This window comes from Musa acuminata, chromosome BXJ2-9, assembly GCF_036884655.1.
Source record: "Musa acuminata AAA Group cultivar baxijiao chromosome BXJ2-9, Cavendish_Baxijiao_AAA, whole genome shotgun sequence".
NCBI lineage: Eukaryota > Viridiplantae > Streptophyta > Magnoliopsida > Zingiberales > Musaceae > Musa > Musa acuminata.
In genome coordinates this window covers 36,246,901-36,272,515 of record NC_088346.1, presented here as the reverse complement: position 1 = coordinate 36,272,515, position 25,615 = coordinate 36,246,901, and the positions used below count along the sequence as shown (strand labels likewise).

The 25,615-nt window shown below is 36.2% G+C and overlaps 1 protein-coding gene across 1 annotated transcript; it reads left to right on the top strand.

Moving 5' to 3' along the window:
• The first annotated feature begins 22,896 nt into the window (after window positions 1–22,896).
• On the top strand, window positions 22,897–25,369 carry LOC103974217 (tricetin 3',4',5'-O-trimethyltransferase). Its single transcript, XM_065123499.1, has 4 exons — window positions 22,897–23,424; window positions 23,522–23,832; window positions 23,956–24,020; window positions 24,906–25,369. The coding sequence occupies exons 1-4, from the start codon at window positions 23,009–23,011 to the stop codon at window positions 25,200–25,202; spliced, it is 1,089 nt and encodes a 362-aa protein (XP_064979571.1). The 5' UTR covers window positions 22,897–23,008; the 3' UTR covers window positions 25,203–25,369.
• The last annotated feature ends 246 nt before the right edge of the window (window positions 25,370–25,615 follow it).

Below are 25,615 nucleotides of genomic sequence, written 5' to 3'. Positions count from 1 at the left end.
AGAGAATCCCAATCGAAAATCAGCACCCAAAGGAATCTTACCGCTGCAATTGATGTTATTCAACATTCAAAAATACAGTTTGTGTTGACCAAGTAAACTTACCTTAAAAATTTCTAATAGTATTTTTAAAATAATTTATTATATTATATATTATTATTTATAATAATATAAATTGATATATAAGTAAATTATTTAATATAATTTATTTTAAAATAATTTAAGTTTTAGATTGCTTGAACTAGTTCAATTGTATAGGTTGGTTCATTAAAAATGTAGTATAGAAGATGCAGCTTTTAACGGGAGAGATCAGATAGCAACTTTTAAGGAGAAAAGACAAAAAGATAAGATAGCAACTTTTAAGGAGAAAAGACAAAAGTTTTGGAAAGTTGAGGCTCTCTTGAATGTGAAACATAGTGTTTCTGCTGACCAAGTAAACTTTTCGTAACATAAAGATTTTTAATTCAAATACGAGTATTTTATACATCTTTTAATATAATATTTTTATTTTTCTAAAAAATCAAAATTTCTATTAGTAGGTATCGTTTTACAAATTTTATGGTCGATAAGAGAATCTCAATCGAAAATCAGCATCCAAAAGAATCTTACAACTGTTATTCAATATTCAAATATATAGTTTGAGCTGACCAAGCAAACTTACCGTAACATAGAGATTTTTAATTCAAATTCGAGCATTTTATACATCTTTTGATATAATACTTTTTTTTTCTAAAAAATTAAAATTCCTATCAAGTATAGTTGGCATCGTTTTACAAATTTTATGGTAAATAAGAGAATCCCAACCGGAAACCAGCACCCAAAGGAATCTTACAGCTACAATTAATGTTATTCAACATTCAAACATATAGTTTGTGCTGACCAAGCAAACTTGCCAGAACATAAAGATTTTTAATTCAAATTCGATCATTTTATACATCCTTTAATATAATACTTTTTATTTTCTAGAAAATCAAAATTCCTATCAAGTATAGTTGGCATCGTTTTACAAATTTTAGGGTAGATAAGCGAATCCCAATCGGAAATCAGCACCCAAAGGAATCGTATAGCTACAATTGATGTTATTCAACATTCAAACATAGAGTTTGTGCTGACCAAGCAAACTTACCAAAACATAAAGATTTTTAATTCAAATTCGAGCATTTTATACATCCTTTAATATAATACTTTTTTTTTCTAGAAAGTCAAAATTCCTATCAAGTATAGTTGGCATCGTTTTACAAATTTTGGGGTAGATAAGAGAATCCCAACCGGAAATCAACAACCAAACGAATCTTACCACTACAATTGATGTTATTCAACATTCAAACATAGAGTTTGTGCTGACCAAGCAAACTTGCCAGAACATAAAGATTTTTAATTCAAATTTGAGCATTTTATACATCCTTTAATATAATACCTTTTTTTTCTAGAAAATCAGAATTCCTATCAAATATAGTTGGCATCGTTTTACAAATTTTAGGGTAGATAAGAGAATCCAAATAGGAAATCTGCACCCAAAAGAATCTTACAACTACAATTGATGTTATTCAACAATCAAACTTATAGTTTGTGCTGACCAAGCAAACTTGCCGGAACATAAAGATTTTTAATTCAAATTTGAGAATTTTATTCATCCTTTAATATAATATTTTTATTTTTCTAGAAAATCAAAATTCCTATCAAGTATAGTTGGCATCGTTTTATAAATTTTAGGGTAGATAAGAGAATCCCAATCGGAAATCAGCACCCAAAGGAATCTTACAGCTACAATTGATGTTATTCAACATTCAAACATATAGATTATGCTGACCAAGCAAACTTAGTAGAACATAAAGATTTTTAATTCAAATTCGAGCATTTTATACATCCTTTAATATAATACTTTTTTTTTTTTAGAAAATCAGAATTTCTATCAAGTATAGTTGGCATCGTTTTACAAATTTTAGGATAGATAAGAGAATCCCAATAGGAAATCAGCACCCAAAGGAATCTTACGGTTACAATTGATGTTATTCAACATTCAAACATACAGTTTGTGCTAACCAAGCAAACTTGCCTTAAAGATTTCTAATAGTATTTTTTTAATAATTTATTATAGTATATATTATTATTTGTAATAATATAAATTGATATAAAGTAAATTATTTAATATAATTTATTTTAAAATAATTTAAGTTTTAGATTGGTTGAACTAGTTCAATTGTATAGGTTGGTTCATTCAAAATGTAATATAGAATATGCAGCTTTTAACGGGAGAGATCCGATAGCAACTTTTAAGGAGAAAAGACAAAAGTTTTGGAAAGTTGAGGCTCTCTTGAATGTGAAACATAGTGTTTCTGCTGACCAAACAAACTTATCATAACATAAATATTTTTAATTCAAATTCGAGTATTTTATACATTGTTTAATATAATATTTTTATTTTTTTAAAAAATAAAAATTTCTATCAAGTATAGTTAGCATCGTTTTACAAATTTTATAATAGATAAGAGAATCCGAATCAGAAATCAGCACCCAAAGGAATCTTAGAATTACAATTGATGTTATTCAATATTCAAACATACAGTTTGTGCTGAACAAGCAAACTTACCGGAACATAAAGATTTTTAATTCAAATTCGTGTATTTTATACATCTTTTAATATAATACTTTTTTTTTCTAGAAAATCAGAATTCCTATCAAGTATAGTTGGCATCGTTTTACAAATTTTAGGGTAGATAAGAGAATCCCAACCGAAAATCAACACCCAAAGGAATCTTACAGCTACAATTGATGTTATTCAACATTCAAACATAGAGTTTGTGCTGACCAAGCAAACTTGCCAGAACAAAAAGATTTTTAATTCAAATTCGAGCATTTTATACATCCTTTAATATAATTTTTTTTTTTTCTAGAAAATCAGAATTCCTATCCAGTATAGTTGGCATCGTTTTACAAATTTTATGGTGGATAAGAGAATCCCAATCGGAAATCAGTACCCAAAGGAATCTTACAGTTACAATTGATATTATTCAATATTCAAACATACAGTTTATGCTGACCAAGCAAACTTAGTAGAACATAAAGATTTTTAATTCAAATTCGAGCATTATTTTATACATCCTTTAATATAATACTATTTTTTTTAGAAAATCAGAATTTCCATCGAGTATAGTTGGCATCGTTTTACAAATTTTAGGATAGATAAGAGAATCCCAACAGGAAATTTGCACCCAAAGGAATCTTACTGTTGAATCTCGTATTTTGATGATGAAACTACTTGATATATGTTTATGATTTAATCTGCGTTTTGAGTGACGCAGGATGCTTCGATCAGACTGAGACAATTAAAGCAGGAAAATCATGTTGTGCCGAAGGAACATGTCAGAAGATTGGACGTCGGGCCGGTGGATCAGTCAACGTATCGACAGAAGGCTTCGGGCCGTGGATTCGGGCATCGGGCCAAGAAGAGCAGGTATTGTGCCAAGGATATCGGAGTTGCGGGGTCAACTGGCCGATTGGGCAATAGGCTGCAGGAGAGGACGATGCGCCGAAGAATCGGACGAAGCGTGAGGGACCAATGACATGTCGGACAACTTGGTTAATTGCTTAGGATTAATTGTCTCGATCGAAGTTTTGTTTTGTTGTGCAGGATTAACTACGATGAAAGTTAGACAAGCAGCAGGAGTTGCGCCGGAGTCAAGATCATGATCACGTTGGGAGTTCGAGAGTTCGACGGAAGTTCGGACGGTCGTCGGAGGTTCTGCGAGAACAGATCCGAGAAGTCCAGAAGCTTGCCAAGCGAAGCTCGTCGGAACTCGCCAAGTGGATCGTCGCAAAGTCCAGGAGTATGCCGGATGTCCGCAGAAGGATCACCGAGGGTTTATCGGATGATCAACGGAAGTTCGCCAGAAACTCGTCAGAAGAAGCGATTGACGCATCGGAGCATAGCTGCAGAAGTTGTCTTAGAGTTAATCGTAGTTAGCACGATGATTAAGCTTGAAAATGGGAGGTGATCCCATTAGCTTAATCTTGGGGCAATTGGGCCCCTGAAAAGATTCAAATTGGGCCGAATGGAACGAACCATTCGGACCCTGATTGCACCAGGCGGTGCAACCGCCTAGGCCAGGAGGTGCAACTGCCTGGGCTGCGGGACTAGGCGGTGCAACCGCCCCAGCCAGGCAGTGCAACCGCCCAGGCCATGTCTTCCAGCGGGACTGGGCGGTGCAACCGCCCCAGCCAAGAGGCGCAACCGCCCAGGGCTCAGTCTCCAAGCGAGACTGGGCGGTGCAACCTCCTCTGTCAAGAGGTAGCACCGCCAGAGCTCAAGTTTCGAGCTCTGCCAAGAGGTGCAACCACCGAGCTCGGTCTTCGAGCTCTGGCAGAGAGGTGCAACCTCTTTGGACAGGAGATGCATCGCCTGAGCTCGGTCTTCGAGCTCTGGCAAAGAGGTGCAACCACCTCTGGCAGAGAGGTGCATCAGCCTGAGCTCAGTTTCGAGCTCTGCCAGGTGATGCAACCACCGAGCTCAGACTTCGAGCTCTGCCAGGCGATGCAACCACTGAGCTCAGTCTTCGAGCTCTGGTAGAGAGGTGCAATCGCCTGAGCTCAGTCTTCGAGCTCTGCCAGGCGGTGCCACCTCTCCAGTCAAGAGGTGCAACCGCCTGATCCCGGAATTCCGGGATTTGATCGTTTTGAGCTCCAAATTTGAATTGGGTTGGGGCCTATAAATACCCCACCCATTCAACACTGAAAAGATACAGATCCACACCGAATTCTTGATCTTTTCAGTGATTCTAAGAGCTCAAATTTGTGTAAAGTCCTAAAGTTCTCCTCTTTCTGTTCTTCAAGTCTTGAGTTGTAAAGAGAGGAGAGAAAGGATCTGTAAAGGTTGTCTCCTGAGCCTGTCAAAAGGAGAGAAACTGTAAAGGGTAGTTATCCTTCGCCCATTGAAGGAAGGCAGCTAGTTGACGTCGGTGACCTCGTCGGAGGAGGAAGCCAAAAGTGGAGTAGGTCAAGACTGACTGAACCACTCTAAATCTCTGGTTTGCTTTTACCTTGAGCACTTTATCATTACTACAAACCTCCTACATTGCTACTGCCCTCTGCGCCTTTACGAACGAGTTTCTAAGCTCTGATCTTTCAGAATCTGCATTCAAACGTAAATCGTGTTTTCGTACGATCTTCACACTGCAGTTTACGCTTACATTCGGATTCCATTTATAACTGCAAATTGCTTTCTACGTAAAACGCTTTTCAAGGTTCAAAACTGCTTTTAGACGCAAAACTACATTTAGACGTAAAATTACGTTTAGACGTAAAACTACGTTTAGACGCAAAACTGCGTTTAGACGTAAAACTGCGTTTAGACGTAAAACTGCGTTTAGACGTAAAACTGCGTTTATACGCAAAACTGCGTTTAGAAGTAAAACTGCGTTTAGACGTAAAACTGCGTTTAGACGTAAAACTGCGTTTGGATGTAAAACTGAGTTTAGACGCAAACTGCGCTTAGACGCAAACTGCGCTTAGACACAAAACTGCGCTTAGACGCAAACTGCACTGTGATTCTGCTTTTATATCGAAATCATTTTTTATCGGACGAACGCAGCTTTCGGTTTTAAATTGCTGTAAGATTTCCGCTGCACTAATTCACCCCCCCCCCCCTCTTAGTGCTCTAGATCCTAACAATTGGTATCAGAGCGGGGTATTTCTCATTTCGGATTTACACCTGAGAGAAATGGCTCTTCAAGAGGGCTTTTCGGTCTTTCGTCCACCTTTGTTTAACGGATTGGACTACACTTATTGGAAAACTCGAATGAGAGTTTTCTTGATTTCTACGAATTTAGACTTATGGAGTATCATTGAAAACGGTTTTCAGCTTCCCTCCAAACCGATGAACGAATGGTCGGATTTGGAGAAGAAGAATTTTTCTTTAAACGCAAAGGCTATGAATGCCATATTTTGCGCATTGGACAAAAATGAGTTCAATCGGATTTCTACGTGTGAAACGGCTTTTGACATTTGGCGAATTCTTGAAATCACGCACGAGGGAACTAGTAGAGTCAAACACTCGAAAGTTAACTTTTTATTGCATGATTTTGAGTTTTTTCAAATGCAACCAAGCGAGACTATAGGCGACATGTACACCCGTTTCACGGATGTCGTCAATAGTTTAAGAGCTCTTGGAAAATGTTTTTCGGATTTTGAACTCGTAAACAAGATTTTGCGTTCTCTTTCTAAAAAGTGGGATTCAAAAGTAACTGCAATACAAGAAGCTAAAAATCTAAACAACTTACCACTTGAAGAACTAATTGGTTCATTGATGACATATGAAATTGTGCACAATGCACATGATGAACATGTTGAACACAATCACCTTCCAAAGAACAAGAAGGATTTGGAACTCTGGACAAATGAATGCCACTTGAGCGATGACTCAAGTGATGAGGACAATGATGAACAAACCAACCTTCCAAAGAACAGGAAGGATTTGGGACATAGTGTCACACCCCCCCCGCCGAATTTAATTCTCGTTCAGGAGGTGTAAACCTAATTCAAGATTGATAATATTTAATTCAACAGACAATCCAGGATCCAATCACACATTTGAGGTCACTAAGATAAACATTCAAGTCATTCACCTCTATAATCCATAATTCACAAAACCTGTGCAGTTTATAATCATACATCATGTCACTAGATGATTCTTAAAATCCAAAAGCAACTTAACTAAACCATAACTATATCATAAATCCATAAGCGAGACAATTAACGCAATCACAAAACCAACATGTACTACATGTTTATATCAGTACACCGTTTAGACTTAACATTTCCAAAATCCTGACGTAAGAGGTACTTTTCAAATATTTACAAGATACATCAATCTAGATTTGTCATTGATATTTCATTATACCCAAAAAGAACTTATACAACATCAACCTATCAAGTATAAAATATTTGCCCCAAAATCTTCTAGTCTTCCACTTCCTCAACCCAATTTACACATTTTAGTGAGCGATAAGCTATCCTGAAAAATTTATATAGCAACGGGGTGAGCATATAAAGCTCAGCAAATGACTAACATATCTATAGCAAAGAGGACAGTTTTCAAACAAATGAGGTATCAAAATACAAAGCAAAGATACAAGATGAAACAGTAGCATGTTTTGTTTGAATGTAGAATTACAATATCATATCGTTCGAAGCACGTTTTATTCATATAATCGAGGAAAGGTAATTGGAGCATATCATTGGCATAAGGAGCATATCGATGACATATGGTAATTTCAAGGCATAACAAGGACGTAAGGAGCATTTTGGATACCATGAATGCAGAATTACGATGTCATTTCGTTCGAAGCACGTTTTGTTTATACAATCGAGGAAAGATAATTGGAGCATATCATTGGCATAAGGAGCATATCGATGACATATGGTAATTTCAAGGCATAACAAGGACGTAAGGAGCATTTTGGATACCATGAATGCAGAATTACGATGTCATTTCGTTCGAAGCACGTTTTGTTTATACAATCGAGGAAAGATAATTGGAGCATATCATTGGCATAAGGAGCATACGATGATATATGGTAGCTTTCAAGGTATAATAAAGACTTATAACATTTCAAAAATATATCAAAGAACAAAACATGAATAGAAGCTCAAATGTCACATAACGATGCATTCATTTCATTCTTATCCAAAGCATGCATAGAAACATAGCCAAAGCTTTGGATATCATATCAAACACATAGAAGGTGAAGTGGGATCATAACATAATATGGTCCATCCATTTCTGAATGACCAACAAACATAAGTCTAGCACATACCCACATAGCGGGCAACAAGCGCATATCCCACATAGCGGGATCCCACATAGCGGGCAACAAGCGCATATCCTTTACCATTTCTGGTAAGGGTCCAGACAATCCCACACACCAGAGTACAAGAGGGCAGTTTTAACAATAAGCAGCATATATCGAAAGCACACGTGGAACAACAAAGCGTACATGTGCCTTTACGAGTCAATCCGAAGTAAGCAATAATCTTTCACAAGTATATTCAGATTTGAAAGGAAGCAAAAGCAAGAGCATACAAGGATTTCAAGAAATCACATATAGCTCAATTGAAATAAGAAAGTTAGGTGAATACAATGGCCAACGAAATGAAACTGGAAGAGGCACATTTCAAAAGCAAATGCGGAACAATGGGATGCATGTGCCGAATTACGATGCAAACATGAACTTTAGATGATAGCTGCAGATATACAAATAAATAAAGGACTAAAGTATACAGGAATTTAAGATAATAATGCAAAGCTTAACTGAAGTAAGAGTTTTTGCCAAAATCGAATTCCAAAGGAAAGTAATAGGGAAAGCCGAAATCGACCAAAGCTCGATTCTGGCAGAATTTGATAGGGACATTGTATGAACTATTTGGATAACCAATTATGCTCCAATTTATACAAAACAGGTCTCATTAGAAAGCTTTGTCAATCTAGTTTTATGCAAATCAAGTTTTACAAGATTTGGAATTTACAACCGGGAGTTACAGATAATTTCGTAGCGAAGGATCTGAAAATATTAGCTCTGTTTTACTGAATCCATAGGGTCGATGAAAGCAGGTGTTTTAGTTAGCAATTGTACTTCAAAAATTTCAAATCAGGTATATACAGAAAGAATTTTGAGTCAAGCTTCGAATAAAACATACTTTTTATAAATCTGAGTTCACAACAGAAAGTTATAAGTAGTTAAGCAACAAGAGGTCAGAAATTTCGGTCCCTATTTTGCAGAATCTGTAGGGTTAATTTAAACAGAAGTCTTAGTAGGCATTTAAACTCCAAATCATTCGATCTTTATATCAAAATAAAGATTTTCTTGTCTACTTTCAAATGGAACAGGTCTTGTCTAAATCAGAGTTTATTACAAAATGTTATGACCGAAACATTGCATAGAGGTCAGATCACCAAAAAATTTCAGATTCATAACTTTATATCAAAACGAAAGAAGGTCTGGTTCCCAGTTGAAATCTTTCAAATTTTACAGAATAAAAATGAAACCAGAGATTAAGGTTACTGTGGGATTGGGTTAGAACACTTGCCTTCAAATTATTTGAATCCCAAATGTGAGAAAATTGATGAAAAACCTCAAGCTCTTCTTCTTCTTCTTCTTCTTCTTCTTCTTCTTCTTCTTCTCTCAAACTCACGTTGGCTGCAACTCTTCAGGTTTGTTTTCTTTAACCTTTCATCTAATTATTTAGGTTTTGGCTAATATAAAAGTTGCAAGGTGTCATGCATGCATGAAAGGGGCTAGGTGTCATCTTTAGAGCAAGGATAAGTGGCACCAACCTTATGTTAGTTAGTGACACATGTCCACTATATATATATATTTTTTTTTAAACTTAAATCTGAATCTTTCATAAATTATATCAAACTTCTAATATTTACTCTTAGGTCCCTAGCCATAAACCTATAATATAATATCATTTAATATAAAATAATTATTAAATGATCCTTATTTTTATAAACAAACCTTTTACTAAATTTTTAAAAATGGGGGATGTTACACTCTCCCCTCCTTAAAAAAAATTTAGTCCTCTAAATTTATCATACCTCATTCGACGAAAAGATGAGGATAAGCTTTCATAATTTCTTCCTCAAGCTCCCAAGTTGTTTCCTCTCCAGAATGATATCTCCAGATCACTTTAACTAGAGGGATAACCCGATTCCTCAAGATCTTTTCTTTTTTTTATCAACAATCTAAGTGGGCTCTTCCACATAAGACAAGTCTTTATCAATCACCATTGACTCATACTTAATGATATGAGAGGGATCAGGTATATACCTTCTGATCATTGAAACATGAAACATATCATGGATATGGCACAATGATGGTGTCAAGCCAATCCTGTAAGCGACAGAACCAACCCTCTCAAGAATCTCAAGAGGTCCAATAAATCTTGGGTTTAACTTTCCTTTCTTCCCAAATCTTACAATGCCTTTAGAAGGGGAGACATTCAGGAATACAAAATCCCCGATTTGAAACTCAATATTTCATCTTCTGTTATCAACATAACTCTTTTGATGACTCTAAGCAGTCTTTAACCCTTTTTTTTTTTTTTTTTTTTTTATAAGTTGAATTTTCTCAATAGTCTATTGTACTTTTTCTGGTGCTAATAACTTTCTGTCGCCAATTTCTTCCCAACATATAGGCATCCTACACTTTCGCCCATATAAAGCTTCATAAGGAGCCATCTGAATATTTGAATGATAACTATTATTGTAAGTGAACTCAATAAGAGAGATATCTTTATCCCATTCACCTTTTCAATCCATAACATAGGCTCGAAGCAAATCCTCAAGTGTTTGAATGGTTCTTTCTGATTGACCATCAATTTGAGGGTGATAAGCAGTGCTAAACTTGACTTTAGTGCTAATAGATTTCTATAACCTTCTCCAAAATCTAGATAGAAATCTGGAGTCTCTGTCAGAGATTATCTCCTTTGGAATACCATGAAGTCTTACTATTTCATTTATATATATAAATCTGCAAGCCTATCAAAAGAATAAGTTATATTGATCGGTAGGAAATATGCAGATTTCGTTAACCTATTAATGATAACCCAAATAGCATCATGCTTTCTAGAAGTTCGGGATAGTCCTGAAATAAAGTTCATGGCAATACATTCACATTTCCATTCAGGAATATCTAAAGGTTGCAACAAACCTCCAGGTCTTTGGTGTTCTGCTTTGATTTGCTGACAAGTCAAACACTTTGAAACATATATTGCAATCTCCTTCTTCATGCCTTCTCACCAATAATGACTTTGGAGATCTTTATACATCTTAGTGCTACCAGGATGCATGGTGTACTTTGAATTATGACCATCTCTCAGGATTTGATTTTTGATATCTGAGTCATTTGGAACATATATTCTATTCCTTAATCTCAATAGGCCATCCTCTGAAACTCGAAAATTCAGTTTCAATCCCTTTTCTACTTCATTCCTTAAGCAGATCAAGCGTCGATCACGTAGTTGTCCTCCTTTAATTTGTTGAATGAGATCAGACTGCACTTGGATGGAGGCCATTAATATCATTGAGTCTTGCCCTTTTCTCAACATTCAAATCATAATTCTCTTCTAATAACTTCCATTGCTTCACAACCAAGGTCGCTATAAAACTTATAGATTTTCTACTAAGGGCCTATGCTATAACATTAGCTTTACCCGGGTGATAACGAATGGTACAATCATAATCCTTTAAAAGTTCTATCCATCTCCGCTGTCTCATGTTTAACTCTTTTTGAGTAAAAATATACTTTAAACGCTTATGATCAGTAAAGATTTCAAATGTTCGTCCATACAAGTAATGCCTCCAAATCTTTAGAGCAAAAACAATTGCTGCCAATTCCAAATCATGAGTTGGATAATTCAGTTCACAACTCTTTAGTTGTCTAGAAGCATAAGCAATCACTTTCCTTTCTTGCATCAAAACACATCCAAGGCCCTTTCTTAAGGCATCAGTGTAAACCATAAATCCCTCATCACCACTTGGAATAGTGAGAATAGGGGCACTAGTCAATCTCCTTTTTAACTCTTGAAAACTTTGCTCACAATCATTACCCCATACAAATTTCACATTCTTTTGAGTGAGTTTGGCGAGAGGTTGAGTGATTCAAGAAAATCCCTCCACAAATCTCCTATAATAACCCGTCATGCCCAAGAAGCTTCTAACTTCTGTCACGTTTGTTGGTACTTCCCACTTAACAACAGCTTCCATAAAAGCTGCAGGGGCATTAGTTAAACCAAAAGGCATCACTAAGAATTCATAGTGACCATATCGAGTTCTAAAAGCTGTTTTTGGAATATCCTCCTTCATGATCTTCAACTGATAGTAACCTAACCTTAAATCAATCTTGGAGAATACTTGTGTACCCTACAATTGATCAAACAAATCATCAATTCTAGGTAGGGGATACTTTTTTTTTTTTTTTGATGGTCACCTGATTCAATTGTCTATAATCAATACAAAGCCTTAATGTTCCATCCTTCTTCTTAACTAATAGCACCGAAGCACCCAACGGTGAACACTGAGTCGAATGAAATCCTTATCTAATAGTTCTTGTAGTTCCTTTTTCAATTCCTCTAGCTCAAGTGGTGTCATTCCGTAAGGAGGCTTAGATATTGGGGTTATCCCAGGAACCAAATCAATAGTAAATCCACCATCTCTATCTGGAGGTAAACCAGGCAAGTAATCTAGAAATACATCAGGCAAGGAGGTAAATCATGCCAATACTCTCAAAATAAAAGATGGGATGATTTAGTATAGAAAAAAAATGTTCATTTTGTATAACAATCTATACTGGTATGATTGGAAGAGAGTCAATCCATACTTAGTATAATATCAAAACTTTAAATATCTAGGAGAACCAAATCAGCAAAAAGTTCATGTTCTCCAATAGAAATCAAACAAGATAACCAGATCGAGTTTGTTATCAAACAATCCCCAATAGCCGTATTTACATATAGCATATAATCCAGTGATTTAGGTTGAATGCCCATGTGATAAGCAAAATATTGCAAATCAAATCATAGATGAGACACATGGTCAAACAAATATTTGCATTCTTTCAGAACCATGAATAGTACCTTCGACCACTAATTCATAAGCTTTAGAATCATATTCCGTGATAACATACACTCTGACATGGGCTGATGATTTATGCGGCAGTGATTCTTTCTTCTTGCCCAAAGGGCAGTCTTTCATTTTATGATCCAAATTTTTATAAGCAAAATAGGCTCCAGTCACCTACAAATACAAACTTATTTCATAATTTAACTTGCATCATACACATGATTGAATCTTTTGTGGTAACTTCCCTTTTCAAATCGATGATGTCTTGACCCTCTTATTATCACATTCAGATTCATTTCTAATCTTTTTTTTTTTTTTTTTTTTGGGGTAAACTTGTCCTTTCTATTGCTGTCCTTGATCTCTAGAAATTCTTTTGATCATCAGAATAATTTCGTGCATCAAATATCTTCTCCAATCACATCATCTATTTTTCTACTACCAATGTATTAGGTTCACCATGCTTCTACTGCGCTACTCTGATTTAATATCCTCGATCAACCCTTTTATCGTACTTCAATAATCAAAAGCAGATTAAGTAGGAGGACTAAATGTCCTCGTTATCCTAAATTCCAAAAATGCATCAAAGAAAATTTTCACCAATCACTATAGTTCACTAGACCTCAATATATTTTGCATGTCAACATATCAAATATTTTAGTGAACCTCAAACCATGCTCTGATACCACTCTGTCACGCCCCCCCCCCGAATTTAATTCTCATTCAGGAGGTGTAAACCTAATTCAAGATTGATAATATTTAATTCAACAGACAATCCAGGATCCAATCACACATTTGAGGTCACTAAGATAAACATTCAAGTCATTCACCTCTATAATCCATAATTCACAAAACCTGTGCAGTTTATAATCATACATCATGTCACTAGATGATTCTTAAAATCCAAAAGCAACTTAACTAAACCATAACTATATCATAAATCCATAAGCGCGACAATTAACGCAATCACAAAACCAACATGTACTACATGTTTATATCAGTACACCGTTTAGACTTAACATTTCCAAAATCCTGACGTAAGAGGTACTTTTCAAATATTTACAAGATACATCAATCTAGATTTGTCATTGATATTTCATTACACCCAAAAAGAACTTATACAACATCAACCTATCAAGTACAAAATATTTGCCCCAAAATCTTCTAGTCTTCCACTTCCTCAACCCAATTTACACATTTTAGTGAGCGATAAGCTATCCTGAAAAATTTATATAGCAACGGGGTGAGCATATAAAGCTCAGCAAATGACTAACATATCCATAGCAAAGAGGACAGTTTTCAAACAAATGAGGTATCAAAATACAAAGCAAAGATACAAGATGAAACAGTAGCATGTTTTGTTTGAATGTAGAATTACAATATCATATCGTTCGAAGCACGTTTTATTCATATAATCGAGGAAAGGTAATTGGAGCATATCATTGGCATAAGGAGCATATCGATGACATATGGTAATTTCAAGGCATAACAAGGACGTAAGGAGCATTTTGGATACCATGAATGCAGAATTACGATGTCATTTCGTTCGAAGCACGTTTTGTTTATACAATCGAGGAAAGATAATTGGAGCATATCATTGGCATAAGGAGCATATCGATGACATATGGTAATTTCAAGGCATAACAAGGACGTAAGGAGCATTTTGGATACCATGAATGCAGAATTACGATGTCATTTCGTTCGAAGCACGTTTTGTTTATACAATCGAGGAAAGATAATTGGAGCATATCATTGGCATAAGGAGCATACGATGATATATGGTAGCTTTCAAGGTATAATAAAGACTTATAACATTTCGAAAATATATCAAAGAACAAAACATGAATAGAAGCTCAAATGTCACATAACGATGCATTCATTTCATTCTTATCCAAAGCATGCATAGAAACATAGCCAAAGCTTTGGATATCATATCAAACACATAGAAGGTGAAGTGGGATCATAACATAATATGGTCCATCCATTTCTGAATGACCAACAAACATAAGTCTAGCACATACCCACATAGCGGGCAACAAGCGCATATCCCACATAGCGGGATCCCACATAGCGGGCAACAAGCGCATATCCTTTACCATTTCTGGTAAGGGTCCAGACAATCCCACACACCAGAGTACAAGAGGACAGTTTTAACAATAAGCAGCATATATCGGAAGCACACGCGGAACAACAAAGCGTACATGTGCCTTTACGAGTCAATCCGAAGTAAGCAATAATCTTTCACAAGTATATTCAGATTTGAAAGGAAGCAAAAGCAAGAGCATACAAGGATTTCAAGAAATCACATATAGCTCAATTGAAATAAGAAAGTTAGGTGAATACAATGGCCAACGAAATGAAACTGGAAGAGGCACATTTCAAAAGCAAATGCGGAACAATGGGATGCATGTGCCGAATTACGATGCAAACATGAACTTTAGATGATAGCTGCAGATATACAAATAAATAAAGGACTAAAGTATACAGGAATTTAAGATAATAATGCAAAGCTTAACTGAAGTAAGAGTTTTTGCCAAAATCGAATTCCAAAGGAAAGTAACAGGGAAAGCCGAAATCGACCAAAGCTCGATTCTGGCAGAATTTGATAGGGACATTGTATGAACTATTTGGATAACCAATTATGCTCCAATTTATACAAAATAGGTGTCATTAGAAAGCTTTGTCAATCTAGTTTTATGCAAATCAAGTTTTACAAGATTTGGAATTTACAACCGGGAGTTACAGATAATTTCGTAGCGAAGGATCTGAAAATATTAGCTCTGTTTTACTGAATCCATAGGGTCGATGAAAGCAGGTGTTTTAGTTAGCAATTGTACTCCAAAAATTTCAAATCAGGTATATACAGAAAGAATTTTGAGTCAAGCTTCGAATAAAACATACTTTGTATAAATCTGAGTTCACAACAGAAAGTTATAAGTAGTTAAGCAACAAGAGGTCAGAAATTTCGGTCCCTATTTTGCAGAATCTGTAGGGTTAATTTAAACAGAAGTCTTAGTAGGCATTTAAACTCCAAATCATTCGATCTTTATATCAAAATAAAGATTTTCTTGTCTAATTTCAAATGGAACAGGTCTTGTCTAAATCAGAGTTTATTACAAAATGTTATGACCGAAACATTGCATAGAGGTCAGATCACCAAAAAATTTCAGATTCTTAACTTTATATCAAAACGAAAGAAGGTCTGGTTCCAGTTGAAATCTTTCAAATTTTACAGAATAAAAATGAAACCAGAGATTAAGGTTACTGTGGGATTGGGTTAGAACACTTGCCTTCAAATTATTTGAATCCCAAATGTGAGAAAATTGATGAAAAACCTCAAGCTCTTCTTCTTCTTCTTCTTCTTCTTCTTCTTCTTCTTCTTCTCTCAAACTCACGTTGGCTGCAACTCTTCAGGTTTGTTTTCTTTAACCTTTCATCTAATTATTTAGGTTTTGGCTAATATAAAAGTTGTAAGGTGTCATGCATGCATGAAAGGGGCTAGGTGTCATCTTTAGAGCAAGGATAAGTGGCACCAACCTTATGTTAGTTAGTGACACATGTCCACTATATATATATATATATTTTTTTTTAAACTTAAATCTGAATCTTTCATAAATTATATCAAACTTCTAATATTTACTCTTAGGTCCCTAGCCATAAACCTTTAATATAATATCATTTAATATAAAATAATTATTAAATGATCCTTATTTTTATAAACAAACCTTTTACTAAATTTTTAAAAATGGGGGATGTTACACATAGAACATTTGAAGACCACTCGAGCGTAAGCTCAAGTGATGGTGAACTTAAACTACAAATGAAACGAAAATTAAAAAGCAAAAAGAATGGAACTACTTGCTTTAAACGCAAGAAGAAGAACAAAAATTGGGATGAATCGAGCTCATCAGAAGACGAGAAAGTCAACAAAAGCAAGGCGGCAAGCTACGCCTTACTAGCCTACGACACTGAGGTAATTAAAATGCCTTTGGTTTATTTTAAAATTACTTGATGCTTTCATGATATATTTTCTTTTAGAATTAATTTTCTTGAAAATTACATGTTTAAAAATAAAAATACAAAAAATTATGATCATGCTGATAATTTCGAAAATGATAATATTGTATGATAAACAAATAAAATGATTTTGATCATGGTTAAGAAGTAATAATATTTATCATGTTTGATTAACATTGTTGAATGAAATCACGTTTGATTTAAAGTAATACATAAAGATGTAATATTAAATGGTTATTAACAATTTTATGCATGAGATTTTAAGTTATCCATGATCATGAGCTTGTTTAATCTTCTTGATTTAATTTCAAGATCTATAGCAAAAATCATGTCTGAATATATGAAAATGTTAATTTCATTCTCGGATTCACTTAACAATTGATATCCTAACAATCAGATTTTCTCATACACTTATAAAAAATATTTTTCTAAAATAGATTTGATGAAATGATTCCTGCTTATAAATTCCATCTTGAAATATGAATGATAGTGTGTTTGCTTGCAAAGATTTGTTTCACATTCATATCTCCTATGATTCATGTGCAGAAAAAGAATTTATAAATCATAATACAATGAGATTTCTTATGCAAAAATAAAGTGCTTTTGTGATTCTTTGCTAAAGAGAATAATCATAATCATGATCTTGATAATTATAACATGAAGCTCTTTATAAATCAAGATCGTTCATTATGCTCCCTACATTTATCAAAAAGGGTTTCTTCAAATGAAATGCAATTCAATGAAGTGTCATATTGATATCTTGAAACTTGGAATATTTTAAAATGTGATCTTGATAAGAATGTTTCAAGTTGCTCTTTGTACTATATCTTTTCGAATGAATCATGAGCCTTGATATCATATATTTCATAATACAAGATTTATTTGCCTTATGTCTTGAACTTTCATGCTTATCTTAATTTGGCATATAAAGACTAAGGCATGCTTAGATGAAAAAGAATCTCTTAAAAAAAAAAAAAAATTGCTTTTCCCATCTAATCGAGATTAATGATTTCATGATATTTTGTGAATCTCGAAATTAATTTTAATGACTTGATTATGAATTTCAAGTTAATGATTTGATTTGAATAAGTTTTATCTAAATCATAATCTTGATCTTGCAAAATTGAAGTCACAAATAATATCTTGTGGTATTCATGGATTGAAACATTGTATGCTTAAATTAATCATTCTTCTATGTTTCAAAAATTCCTTAAAAGCCTTATGTGATGATTGAAAACTAACCTGCTTTATGATGAATCACGAATCATGACTTGATCTATGATGTAAATGCTTTGAAATGATTGAAATATTTAACACTTTTATGCTCTTCCCCCTACTTTCTTCTTGTTTTCAATGATAAAATGGGGAGAAGTTTTGATCATACATGGTAGGATATAATTTGACAAAATTGATATCATCATGATATGAAACATTTATGATGTGCAATTATGCATGCAATACTTGTGCTTTCTAATTATGATGTGATGTATTGCATATAATGTAAATCATTATTTAAAATGCTATGAGTGCCAAGATACACATTTTGAGAAGAAATTGTTATATTGAAACATTAATGTAATTATGAATGGTGATATGATATCATGCATGTAATACTTCAATAATGATGCATGCAATGATAAAATATTCATGATGAAAAATTGTCTTGACATTCATAACTTGATTATTCATCATTTGTCATGATTTTGAAATCGTTGTAAAAGGAAAAGAGAACTACAAAACTGTATTCTCTCTTTCTTTTTTACAATGACAAAGGGGGAGATAGCTAGCTTGTACAAGTCAAGAAGATACAAAAACTTGATTGCTAGCTTGCCTATTTTAAGTAGCAAAGATTGCTAACTTGCTTATTTCAAAGAAGAAAAATTGTCTTCTTGAACATCACTATCTTAAATATCTCAAGAAGCAAAACTTGCAATTTGCACATTGCAATAGGAAGCAAGAATCATGAGCTTACACAAGAAAGCTATCTTGCATTTGCTTTCGAAACTTTTGCTAGCTTATATATTGTGAAACTTGTATATCGTAAAAATTGCTAGCTTGTTGGTCTAAAGAGAAGCAAAAAGTTGCTATCTCAAAAGAAGCAAATGTGCTATCTTGCCTATCTCAAGAGGCAAAAATGCTAACTTGCGCATCTAGCAAAGTGAGCAAAATTTTTAAGAAGCAAGAGTTGCCTTCTTGAACATCTCTAAATTGCTAGCTTACATGATGTAGAACTTGCTATCTTGAACATTACCAAAAGTGCTATCTTATATGCTATAAAACTTGCATATCTAAAACTTGATAGCATGAATGTTCTAAGCATGATGTAACACTTGCTAAATCTTCTAGCTCCAAGATTGCATGATGATAAAACTTGATATTATGATTTTCATGCAATGAGTTGAACCAATATCACACACAAACGATTGATTGTGATACTTCTCCTTTTTGTTGATGACAAAGGGGGAGAAGTATGTTGATGAAAGTATGTTGATGACATGACATGTGATGTATAAGTTTATGCATATGTTCATGTTGACGTGTTGCAAGTATTCATGATGAATATTGCAATGACTTGAATTCAGTTTGAATTCAAGGTTCTATCAATATGGCATATTGATAGGGGGAGTTTGTTTAAACTCCGGGAGTTAAGTTTAACTCCGTCATCAAGTGGTTGTCAACATCAAAAAGGGGGAGATTGTTGAATCTCGTATTTTGATGATGAAACTACTTGATATATGTTTATGATTTAATCTGCGTTTTGAGTGACGCAGGATGCTTCGATCAGGCTGAGACAATTAAAGCAGGAAAATCATGTTGTGCCGAAGGAACATGTCAGAAGATTGGACGTCGGGCCGGTGGATCGGTCAACGTATCGACAGAAGGCTTCGGGCCGTGGACTCGGGCATCGGGCCAAGAAGAGCGGGTATTGTGCCAAGGATATCGGAGTTGCGGGGTCAACTGGCCGATTGGGCAATAGGCTGCAGGAGAGGACGATGCGCCGAAGAATCGGACGAAGCGTCGAGGGACCAATGACATGTCGGACAACTTGGTTAATTGCTTAGGATTAATTGTCTCGATCGAAGTTTTGTTTTGTTGTGCAGGATTAACTACGATGAAAGTTAGACAAGCAGCAGGAGTTACGCCGGAGTCAAGATCATGATCACGTTGGGAGTTCGAGAGTTCGACGGAAGTTCGGACGGTCGTCGGAGGTTCTGCGAGAACAGATCCGAGAAGTCCAGAAGCTTGCCAAGCGAAGCTCGTCGGAACTCGCCAAGTGGATCGTCGCAAAGTCCAGGAGTATGCCGGATGTCCGTAGAAGGATCACCGAGGGTTTATCGGATGATCGACGGAAGTTCGCCGGAAACTCGCCGGAAGAAGCGATTGACGCATCGGAGCATAGCTGCAGAAGTTGTCTTAGAGTTAATCGTAGTTAGCACGATGATTAAGCTTGAAAATGGGAGGTGATCCCATTAGCTTAATCTTGGGGCAATTGGGCCCCTGAAAAGATTCAAATTGGGCCGAATGGAGCGAACCATTCGGACCCTGATTGCACCAGGCGGTGCAACCGCCTAGGCCAGGAGGTGCAACCGCCTGGGCTGCGGGACTGGGCGGTGCAACCGCCCAGGCCATGTCTTCCAGCGGGACTGGGCGGTGCAACCGCCCCAACCAAGAGGTGCAACCGCCCAGGGCTCAGTCTCCAAGCGAGACTGGGCGGTGCAACCTCCTCTGTCAAGAGGTAGCACCGCCAGAGCTCAAGTTTCGAGCTCTGCCAAGAGGTGCAACCACCGAGCTCGGTCTTCGAGCTCTGGCAGAGAGGTGCAACCTCTTTGGACAGGAGATGCATCGCCTGAGCTCGGTCTTCGAGCTCTGGTAGAGAGGTGCAACCACCTCTGGCAGAGAGGTGCATCAGCCTGAGCTCAGTTTCGAGCTCTGCCAGGTGATGCAACCACCGAGCTCAGACTTCGAGCTCTGCCAGGCGATGCAACCACTGAGCTCAGTCTTCGAGCTCTGGCAGAGAGGTGCAATCGCCTGAGCTCAGTCTTCGAGCTCTGCCAGGCGGTGCCACCTCTCCAGTCAAGAGGTGCAACCGCCTGATCCCGGAATTCCGGGATTTGATCGTTTTGAGCTCCAAATTTGAATTGGGTTGGGGCCTATAAATACCCCACCCATTCAACACTGAAAAGATACAGATCCACACCGAATTCTTGATCTTTTCAGTGATTCTAAGAGCTCAAATTTGTGTAAAGTCCTAAAGTTCTCCTCCTTCTTTTCTTCAAGTCTTTAGTTGTAAAGAGAGGAGAGAAAGGATCTGTAAAGGTTGTCTCCTGAGCCTGTCAAAAGGAGAGAAACTATAAAGGGTAGTTAGCCTTCGCCCATTGAAGGAAGGCAGCTAGTTGACGTCGGTGACCTCGTCGGAGGAGGAAGCCAAAAGTGGAGTAGGTCAAGACTGACCGAACCACTCTAAATCTCTGGTTTGCTTTTACCTTGAGCACTTTATCATTACTGCAAACCTCCTACATTGCTACTGCCCTCTGCGCCTTTACGAACGAGTTTCTAAGCTCTGATCTTTCAGAATCTGCATTCAAACGTAAATCGTGTTTTCGTACGATCTTCACACTGCAGTTTACGCTTACATTCGGATTCCATTTATAACTGCAAATTGCTTTCTACGTAAAACGCTTTTCAAGGTTCAAAACTGCTTTTAGACGCAAAACTACATTTAGACGTAAAATTACGTTTAGACGTAAAACTGCGTTTAGACGCAAAACTGCGTTTAGACGTAAAACTGCGTTTAGACGTAAAACTGCGTTTAGACGTAAAATTGCGTTTAGACGCAAAACTGCGTTTAGACGTAAAACTGCGTTTGGATGTAAAACTGAGTTTAGACGCAAACTGCGCTTAGACGCAAACTGCGCTTAGACACAAAACTGCGCTTAGACGCAAACTGCACTGTGATTCTGCTTTTATATCGAAATCGTTTTTTATCGGACGAACGCAGCTTTCGGTTTTAAATTGCATTAAGATTTCCGCTGCACTAATTCACCCCCCCCCCCCCTCTTAGTGCTCTAGATCCTAACACTTACAACTACAATTGATGTTATTCAACATTCTAACATATGCTGACAAAGCAAACTTGTCAGAACATAAAGATTTTTAAAAATTGATGTTATTCAACATTCTAACATACAGTTTGTGCTGACCAAGCAAATTTGCCAGAACATAAGGATTTTTAATTCAAATTCGAGCATTTTATACATCCTTTAATATAATACTTTTTTTTTTTCTAGAAAATCAGAATTTCTATCAAGTATAGTTGGCATCGTTTTACAAATTTTAAGGTAGATAAGAGAATCTCAACCGGAAATCAACACCCAAAGGAATCTTACAACTACAATTGATGTTATTCAACATTCAAACATACGGTTTGTGCTGACCAAGCAAACTTGTTAGAACATAAAGATTTTTAATTCAAATTCGAGCATTTTATACATCTTTTAATATAATTTTTTTTCTAGAAAATCAGAATTCCTATAAGTATAGTTGGCATCGTTTTACAAATTTTTGGTTAGATAAGAGAATCCCAATTGAAAATCAGCACCCAAAGAAATCTTACAGCTACAATTGATGTTATTCAACATTCAAACATAGAGTTTGTGCTGACCAAGCAAACTTGCCTTAACATAAAGATTTTTAATTCAAATTCGAGCATTTTATACATCCTTTAATATAATACTATTTTTTTCTAGAAAATCAGAATTCCTATCAAGTATAGTTGGCATCGTTTTACAAATTTTAGGGTAGATAAGAGAATCCCAATAGGAAATCAACACTCAAAGGGATCTTAAAACTACAATTGATTTTATGCAACATTCAAACATACAGTTTGTGCTGACCAAGCAAACTTGTCAGAACATAAAGATTTTTAATTCAAACTCGAGCATTTTATATATCCTTTAATATGATACCTTTTTTTTTCTAGAAAATCAGAATTTCTATAAGTATAGTTGGCATCGTTTTACAAATTTTAGGGTAGATAAGAGAATACCAACAGAAAATCAGCACCCAAAGGAATCTTACAGCTACAATTGATGTTATTCAAATAAAAAAAGTAAAACTTGCCAAAGAAATCTTCAGCACCCAAAGGAATCTACAGCAAACTTGCCAACATAAATTAAAAAAGTTAACTAATAGTATAGCTATTCTTTATTATAAAAGTCAACATAAATTAAACAAGTGGTGCAGCGTGTTAAACGTGAGAAAAACCAAAATTACCGGGTATATGAGTGCAAGCAGCCCTATCGATTTCCTTCAGAAGGCCTCTCCCTCTATTCCACAGTTCAAATCCTCCTTCCTCTCTTGCTACTGCAACTCATTGCAAGCATGGGATCCATCAGGGATGTGATGCAGCTGACGCTCGATGAGGACGAGGAGGCATGCACGTACGCCCTGCATCTGGCGATCGGCTCCGTCCTCCCCATGGCCCTCAAGGCCGCCATCGAGCTCGAGCTACTGGAGATCATCGTCAGGGCCGGCCCCGGCGCCATGCTTGGCCCAGCCGACATCGCGGCCAAGCTGCCAACCGCAAACCCGCAGGCTGCAGTCATGGTGGACAGGATCCTCCGACTGCTCGCCGCCTACAGCGTTGTCAGCTGCACCGTCGAGGCCGGCGACGACGGCCGCCCCTCGCATAAGTACGGCGCCGCGCGCGTCTGCAAGTACTTGACCAAGAACGAGGACGGCGTGTCCCTGGAATCCATGAGTTTGATGAACCAAGACAAGGTCCTCATGGAAAGCTGGTAATCAGGAGAGAGCGTTAACGGAAAGCAATTAACTCTTCTCATTTCTTGTCGTACTATTTAATCTGCTTTGGTTTCTCGTCGACAACGGTGGCAGGTATTACTTGAAGGATGCGGTGTTGGAAGGCGGCATCCCCTTCAACAAGGCCACCGGGATGGCGCCGTTCGAATACCACGGAAGCGACCCGCGGTTCAACAGGCTGTTCAACGACAGCATGAGGGGTCACTCCACCATCCTCATGAAGAAGCTACTCCAAGTTTACCGCGGCTTTGACAGCATCAAGGTGCTCGTCGACGTTGGTGGCGGCATCGGCGCCACACTCCACATGATCACCTCCAGGCACTCCCACGTCAAGGGCGTCAACTTCGACCTTCCTCATGTCATCTGTGAGGCACCACCCTACCCAGGTAGGTCCAACATGTAATGATTCAACGTAATCACTCGTACCGTACCCAGTCCTACGTATTTATTAAGAAGGATTCTTGTGTAGTATTTGACTTGCATTCATTCTTGGGATGTATTGGCTGCAGGAGTGGAGTATGTTAGTGGAGATATGTTTATAGGAATCCCAAGTGGAGATGCCATTTTCTTGAAGGTAATTAGAGATCTTGTCTAAGATCCAATTTCTACCTGGATCAGTTGGATGATCGGAATGACATGAGACACATCACACAAATAAAGTAGGATAATCAAGAACATGTGACTTATGTTATATGATTACAATTTTAAAATGATTGAGATTGCATTTAGAAATATATTTATATTTTTAATATGTAATTGAATAAAAAAAATTGAGTGATTATATAGTTATAGATTGCTTTGAGTGTTTGATAAATAATAGATGAAGACTGTATTTTAAATGTACATTGATTTAAGTATTATTTGATAAATTATATTTCAAAAGTCCATTGAATATTTATGATAAATTTATCATTATAATATTTTTAATATTTTTATTTTATATTTAAACTAATAAGTAAATAAATAATTTTTTTAAATATATAATAAATAAAAATATAATCATATAATAAATATAAAAGATTTTTAAAAATAAGTAGATAAAATTTTATCTTTTAGAAAATATAAATTATATTAGTTTCTAACTAAATCATTTTAATAATCTTATGATTTTAGATAAAGTCGTAAGATATTTTTAAATTTTAAAAAATTACACTATAGCATCTCGCAAATGCTGAAATGCTACTGAAATAGCATTTGCATTTGAGCATTTCAAATGCGACTTGAAAAAAATATAGTAAATACTGATTCAATACCAATTCATGTTTGAAATGTACATTAAAGATTTAAGATTTAAACACTTCAAATAACATCCAGACTAGATACGATTTAAACAAAATTTATTAAATACCGATTCACGCATTAGTACATTGGAATCAATAAACAATTGACTATTGCCTTTCCGTTATAGTTTTTTTTGGACTTACCTTTATTAATATTGACAAAGAAATTAAACATTCAGTGGATTCTTCATGATTGGAGTGATGAGCATTGTGTGAAGATATTGAAGAATTGTTGGAAGGCACTGCCCGAGAAAGGAAAGGTGATTGTGTTGGAAAGTGTTCTACCAACAATCCAGGAGTCGACTCCTCAAGCCAAATGTGCTTATGAAACAGATGTTATCATGTTGGCTCACAGCGATGGAGGTAGGGAGAGGACCCAAAAGGAGTTCCAGGACCTGGCAAGGGATGCTAGCTTCTCAGGATTCAACGTCACTTATCTCTTCGCCGCTACTTGGGTCATGGAATTCACCAAATAGATTACTGGAAGCTATATATATATAGATATATAGACACGCACAATGCTCAATCTCATTTTATATTCACAATGTTATGTTACTTGTTTTGCTTTATAAGACTACTTGGTTGTCAGCTTGTATCCAAAATAAAGTTTTACAACAGCTAATGGATCCTGATTCTGTTGTCAAACATAGCATCCCGAAGTTTTGTTTCCGCTTCACAAGACATCCCATGCACTATGTTGGCAGAGGTCAAATGTAGTAACATATGGCTGGAAACAAACACCAGTCACGTAATAGATCAAAGTCACCGATTTGCATGTTTATAATGAAACCGTAGGCTCAGGTAATTAACTGCTGCATGAAAGTGAGTTGATCCTGACGCAGCCATCTCCATCTTCGCTGTAGGCCATTGTTGACCCGTCACCGGAACC

Bases quoted from the DNA above. Each gene is read 5' to 3' on its own strand.
- LOC103974217 (XM_065123499.1), top strand. From the start codon at position 23,009: ATGGGATCCATCAGGGATGTGATGCAGCTGACGCTCGATGAGGACGAG. The intron at 23,425-23,521 runs GTAATCAGGAGA...CAACGGTGGCAG, and splicing joins AAGGTCCTCATGGAAAGCTG to GTATTACTTGAAGGATGCGG. The intron at 23,833-23,955 runs GTAGGTCCAACA...TATTGGCTGCAG, and splicing joins TGAGGCACCACCCTACCCAG to GAGTGGAGTATGTTAGTGGA.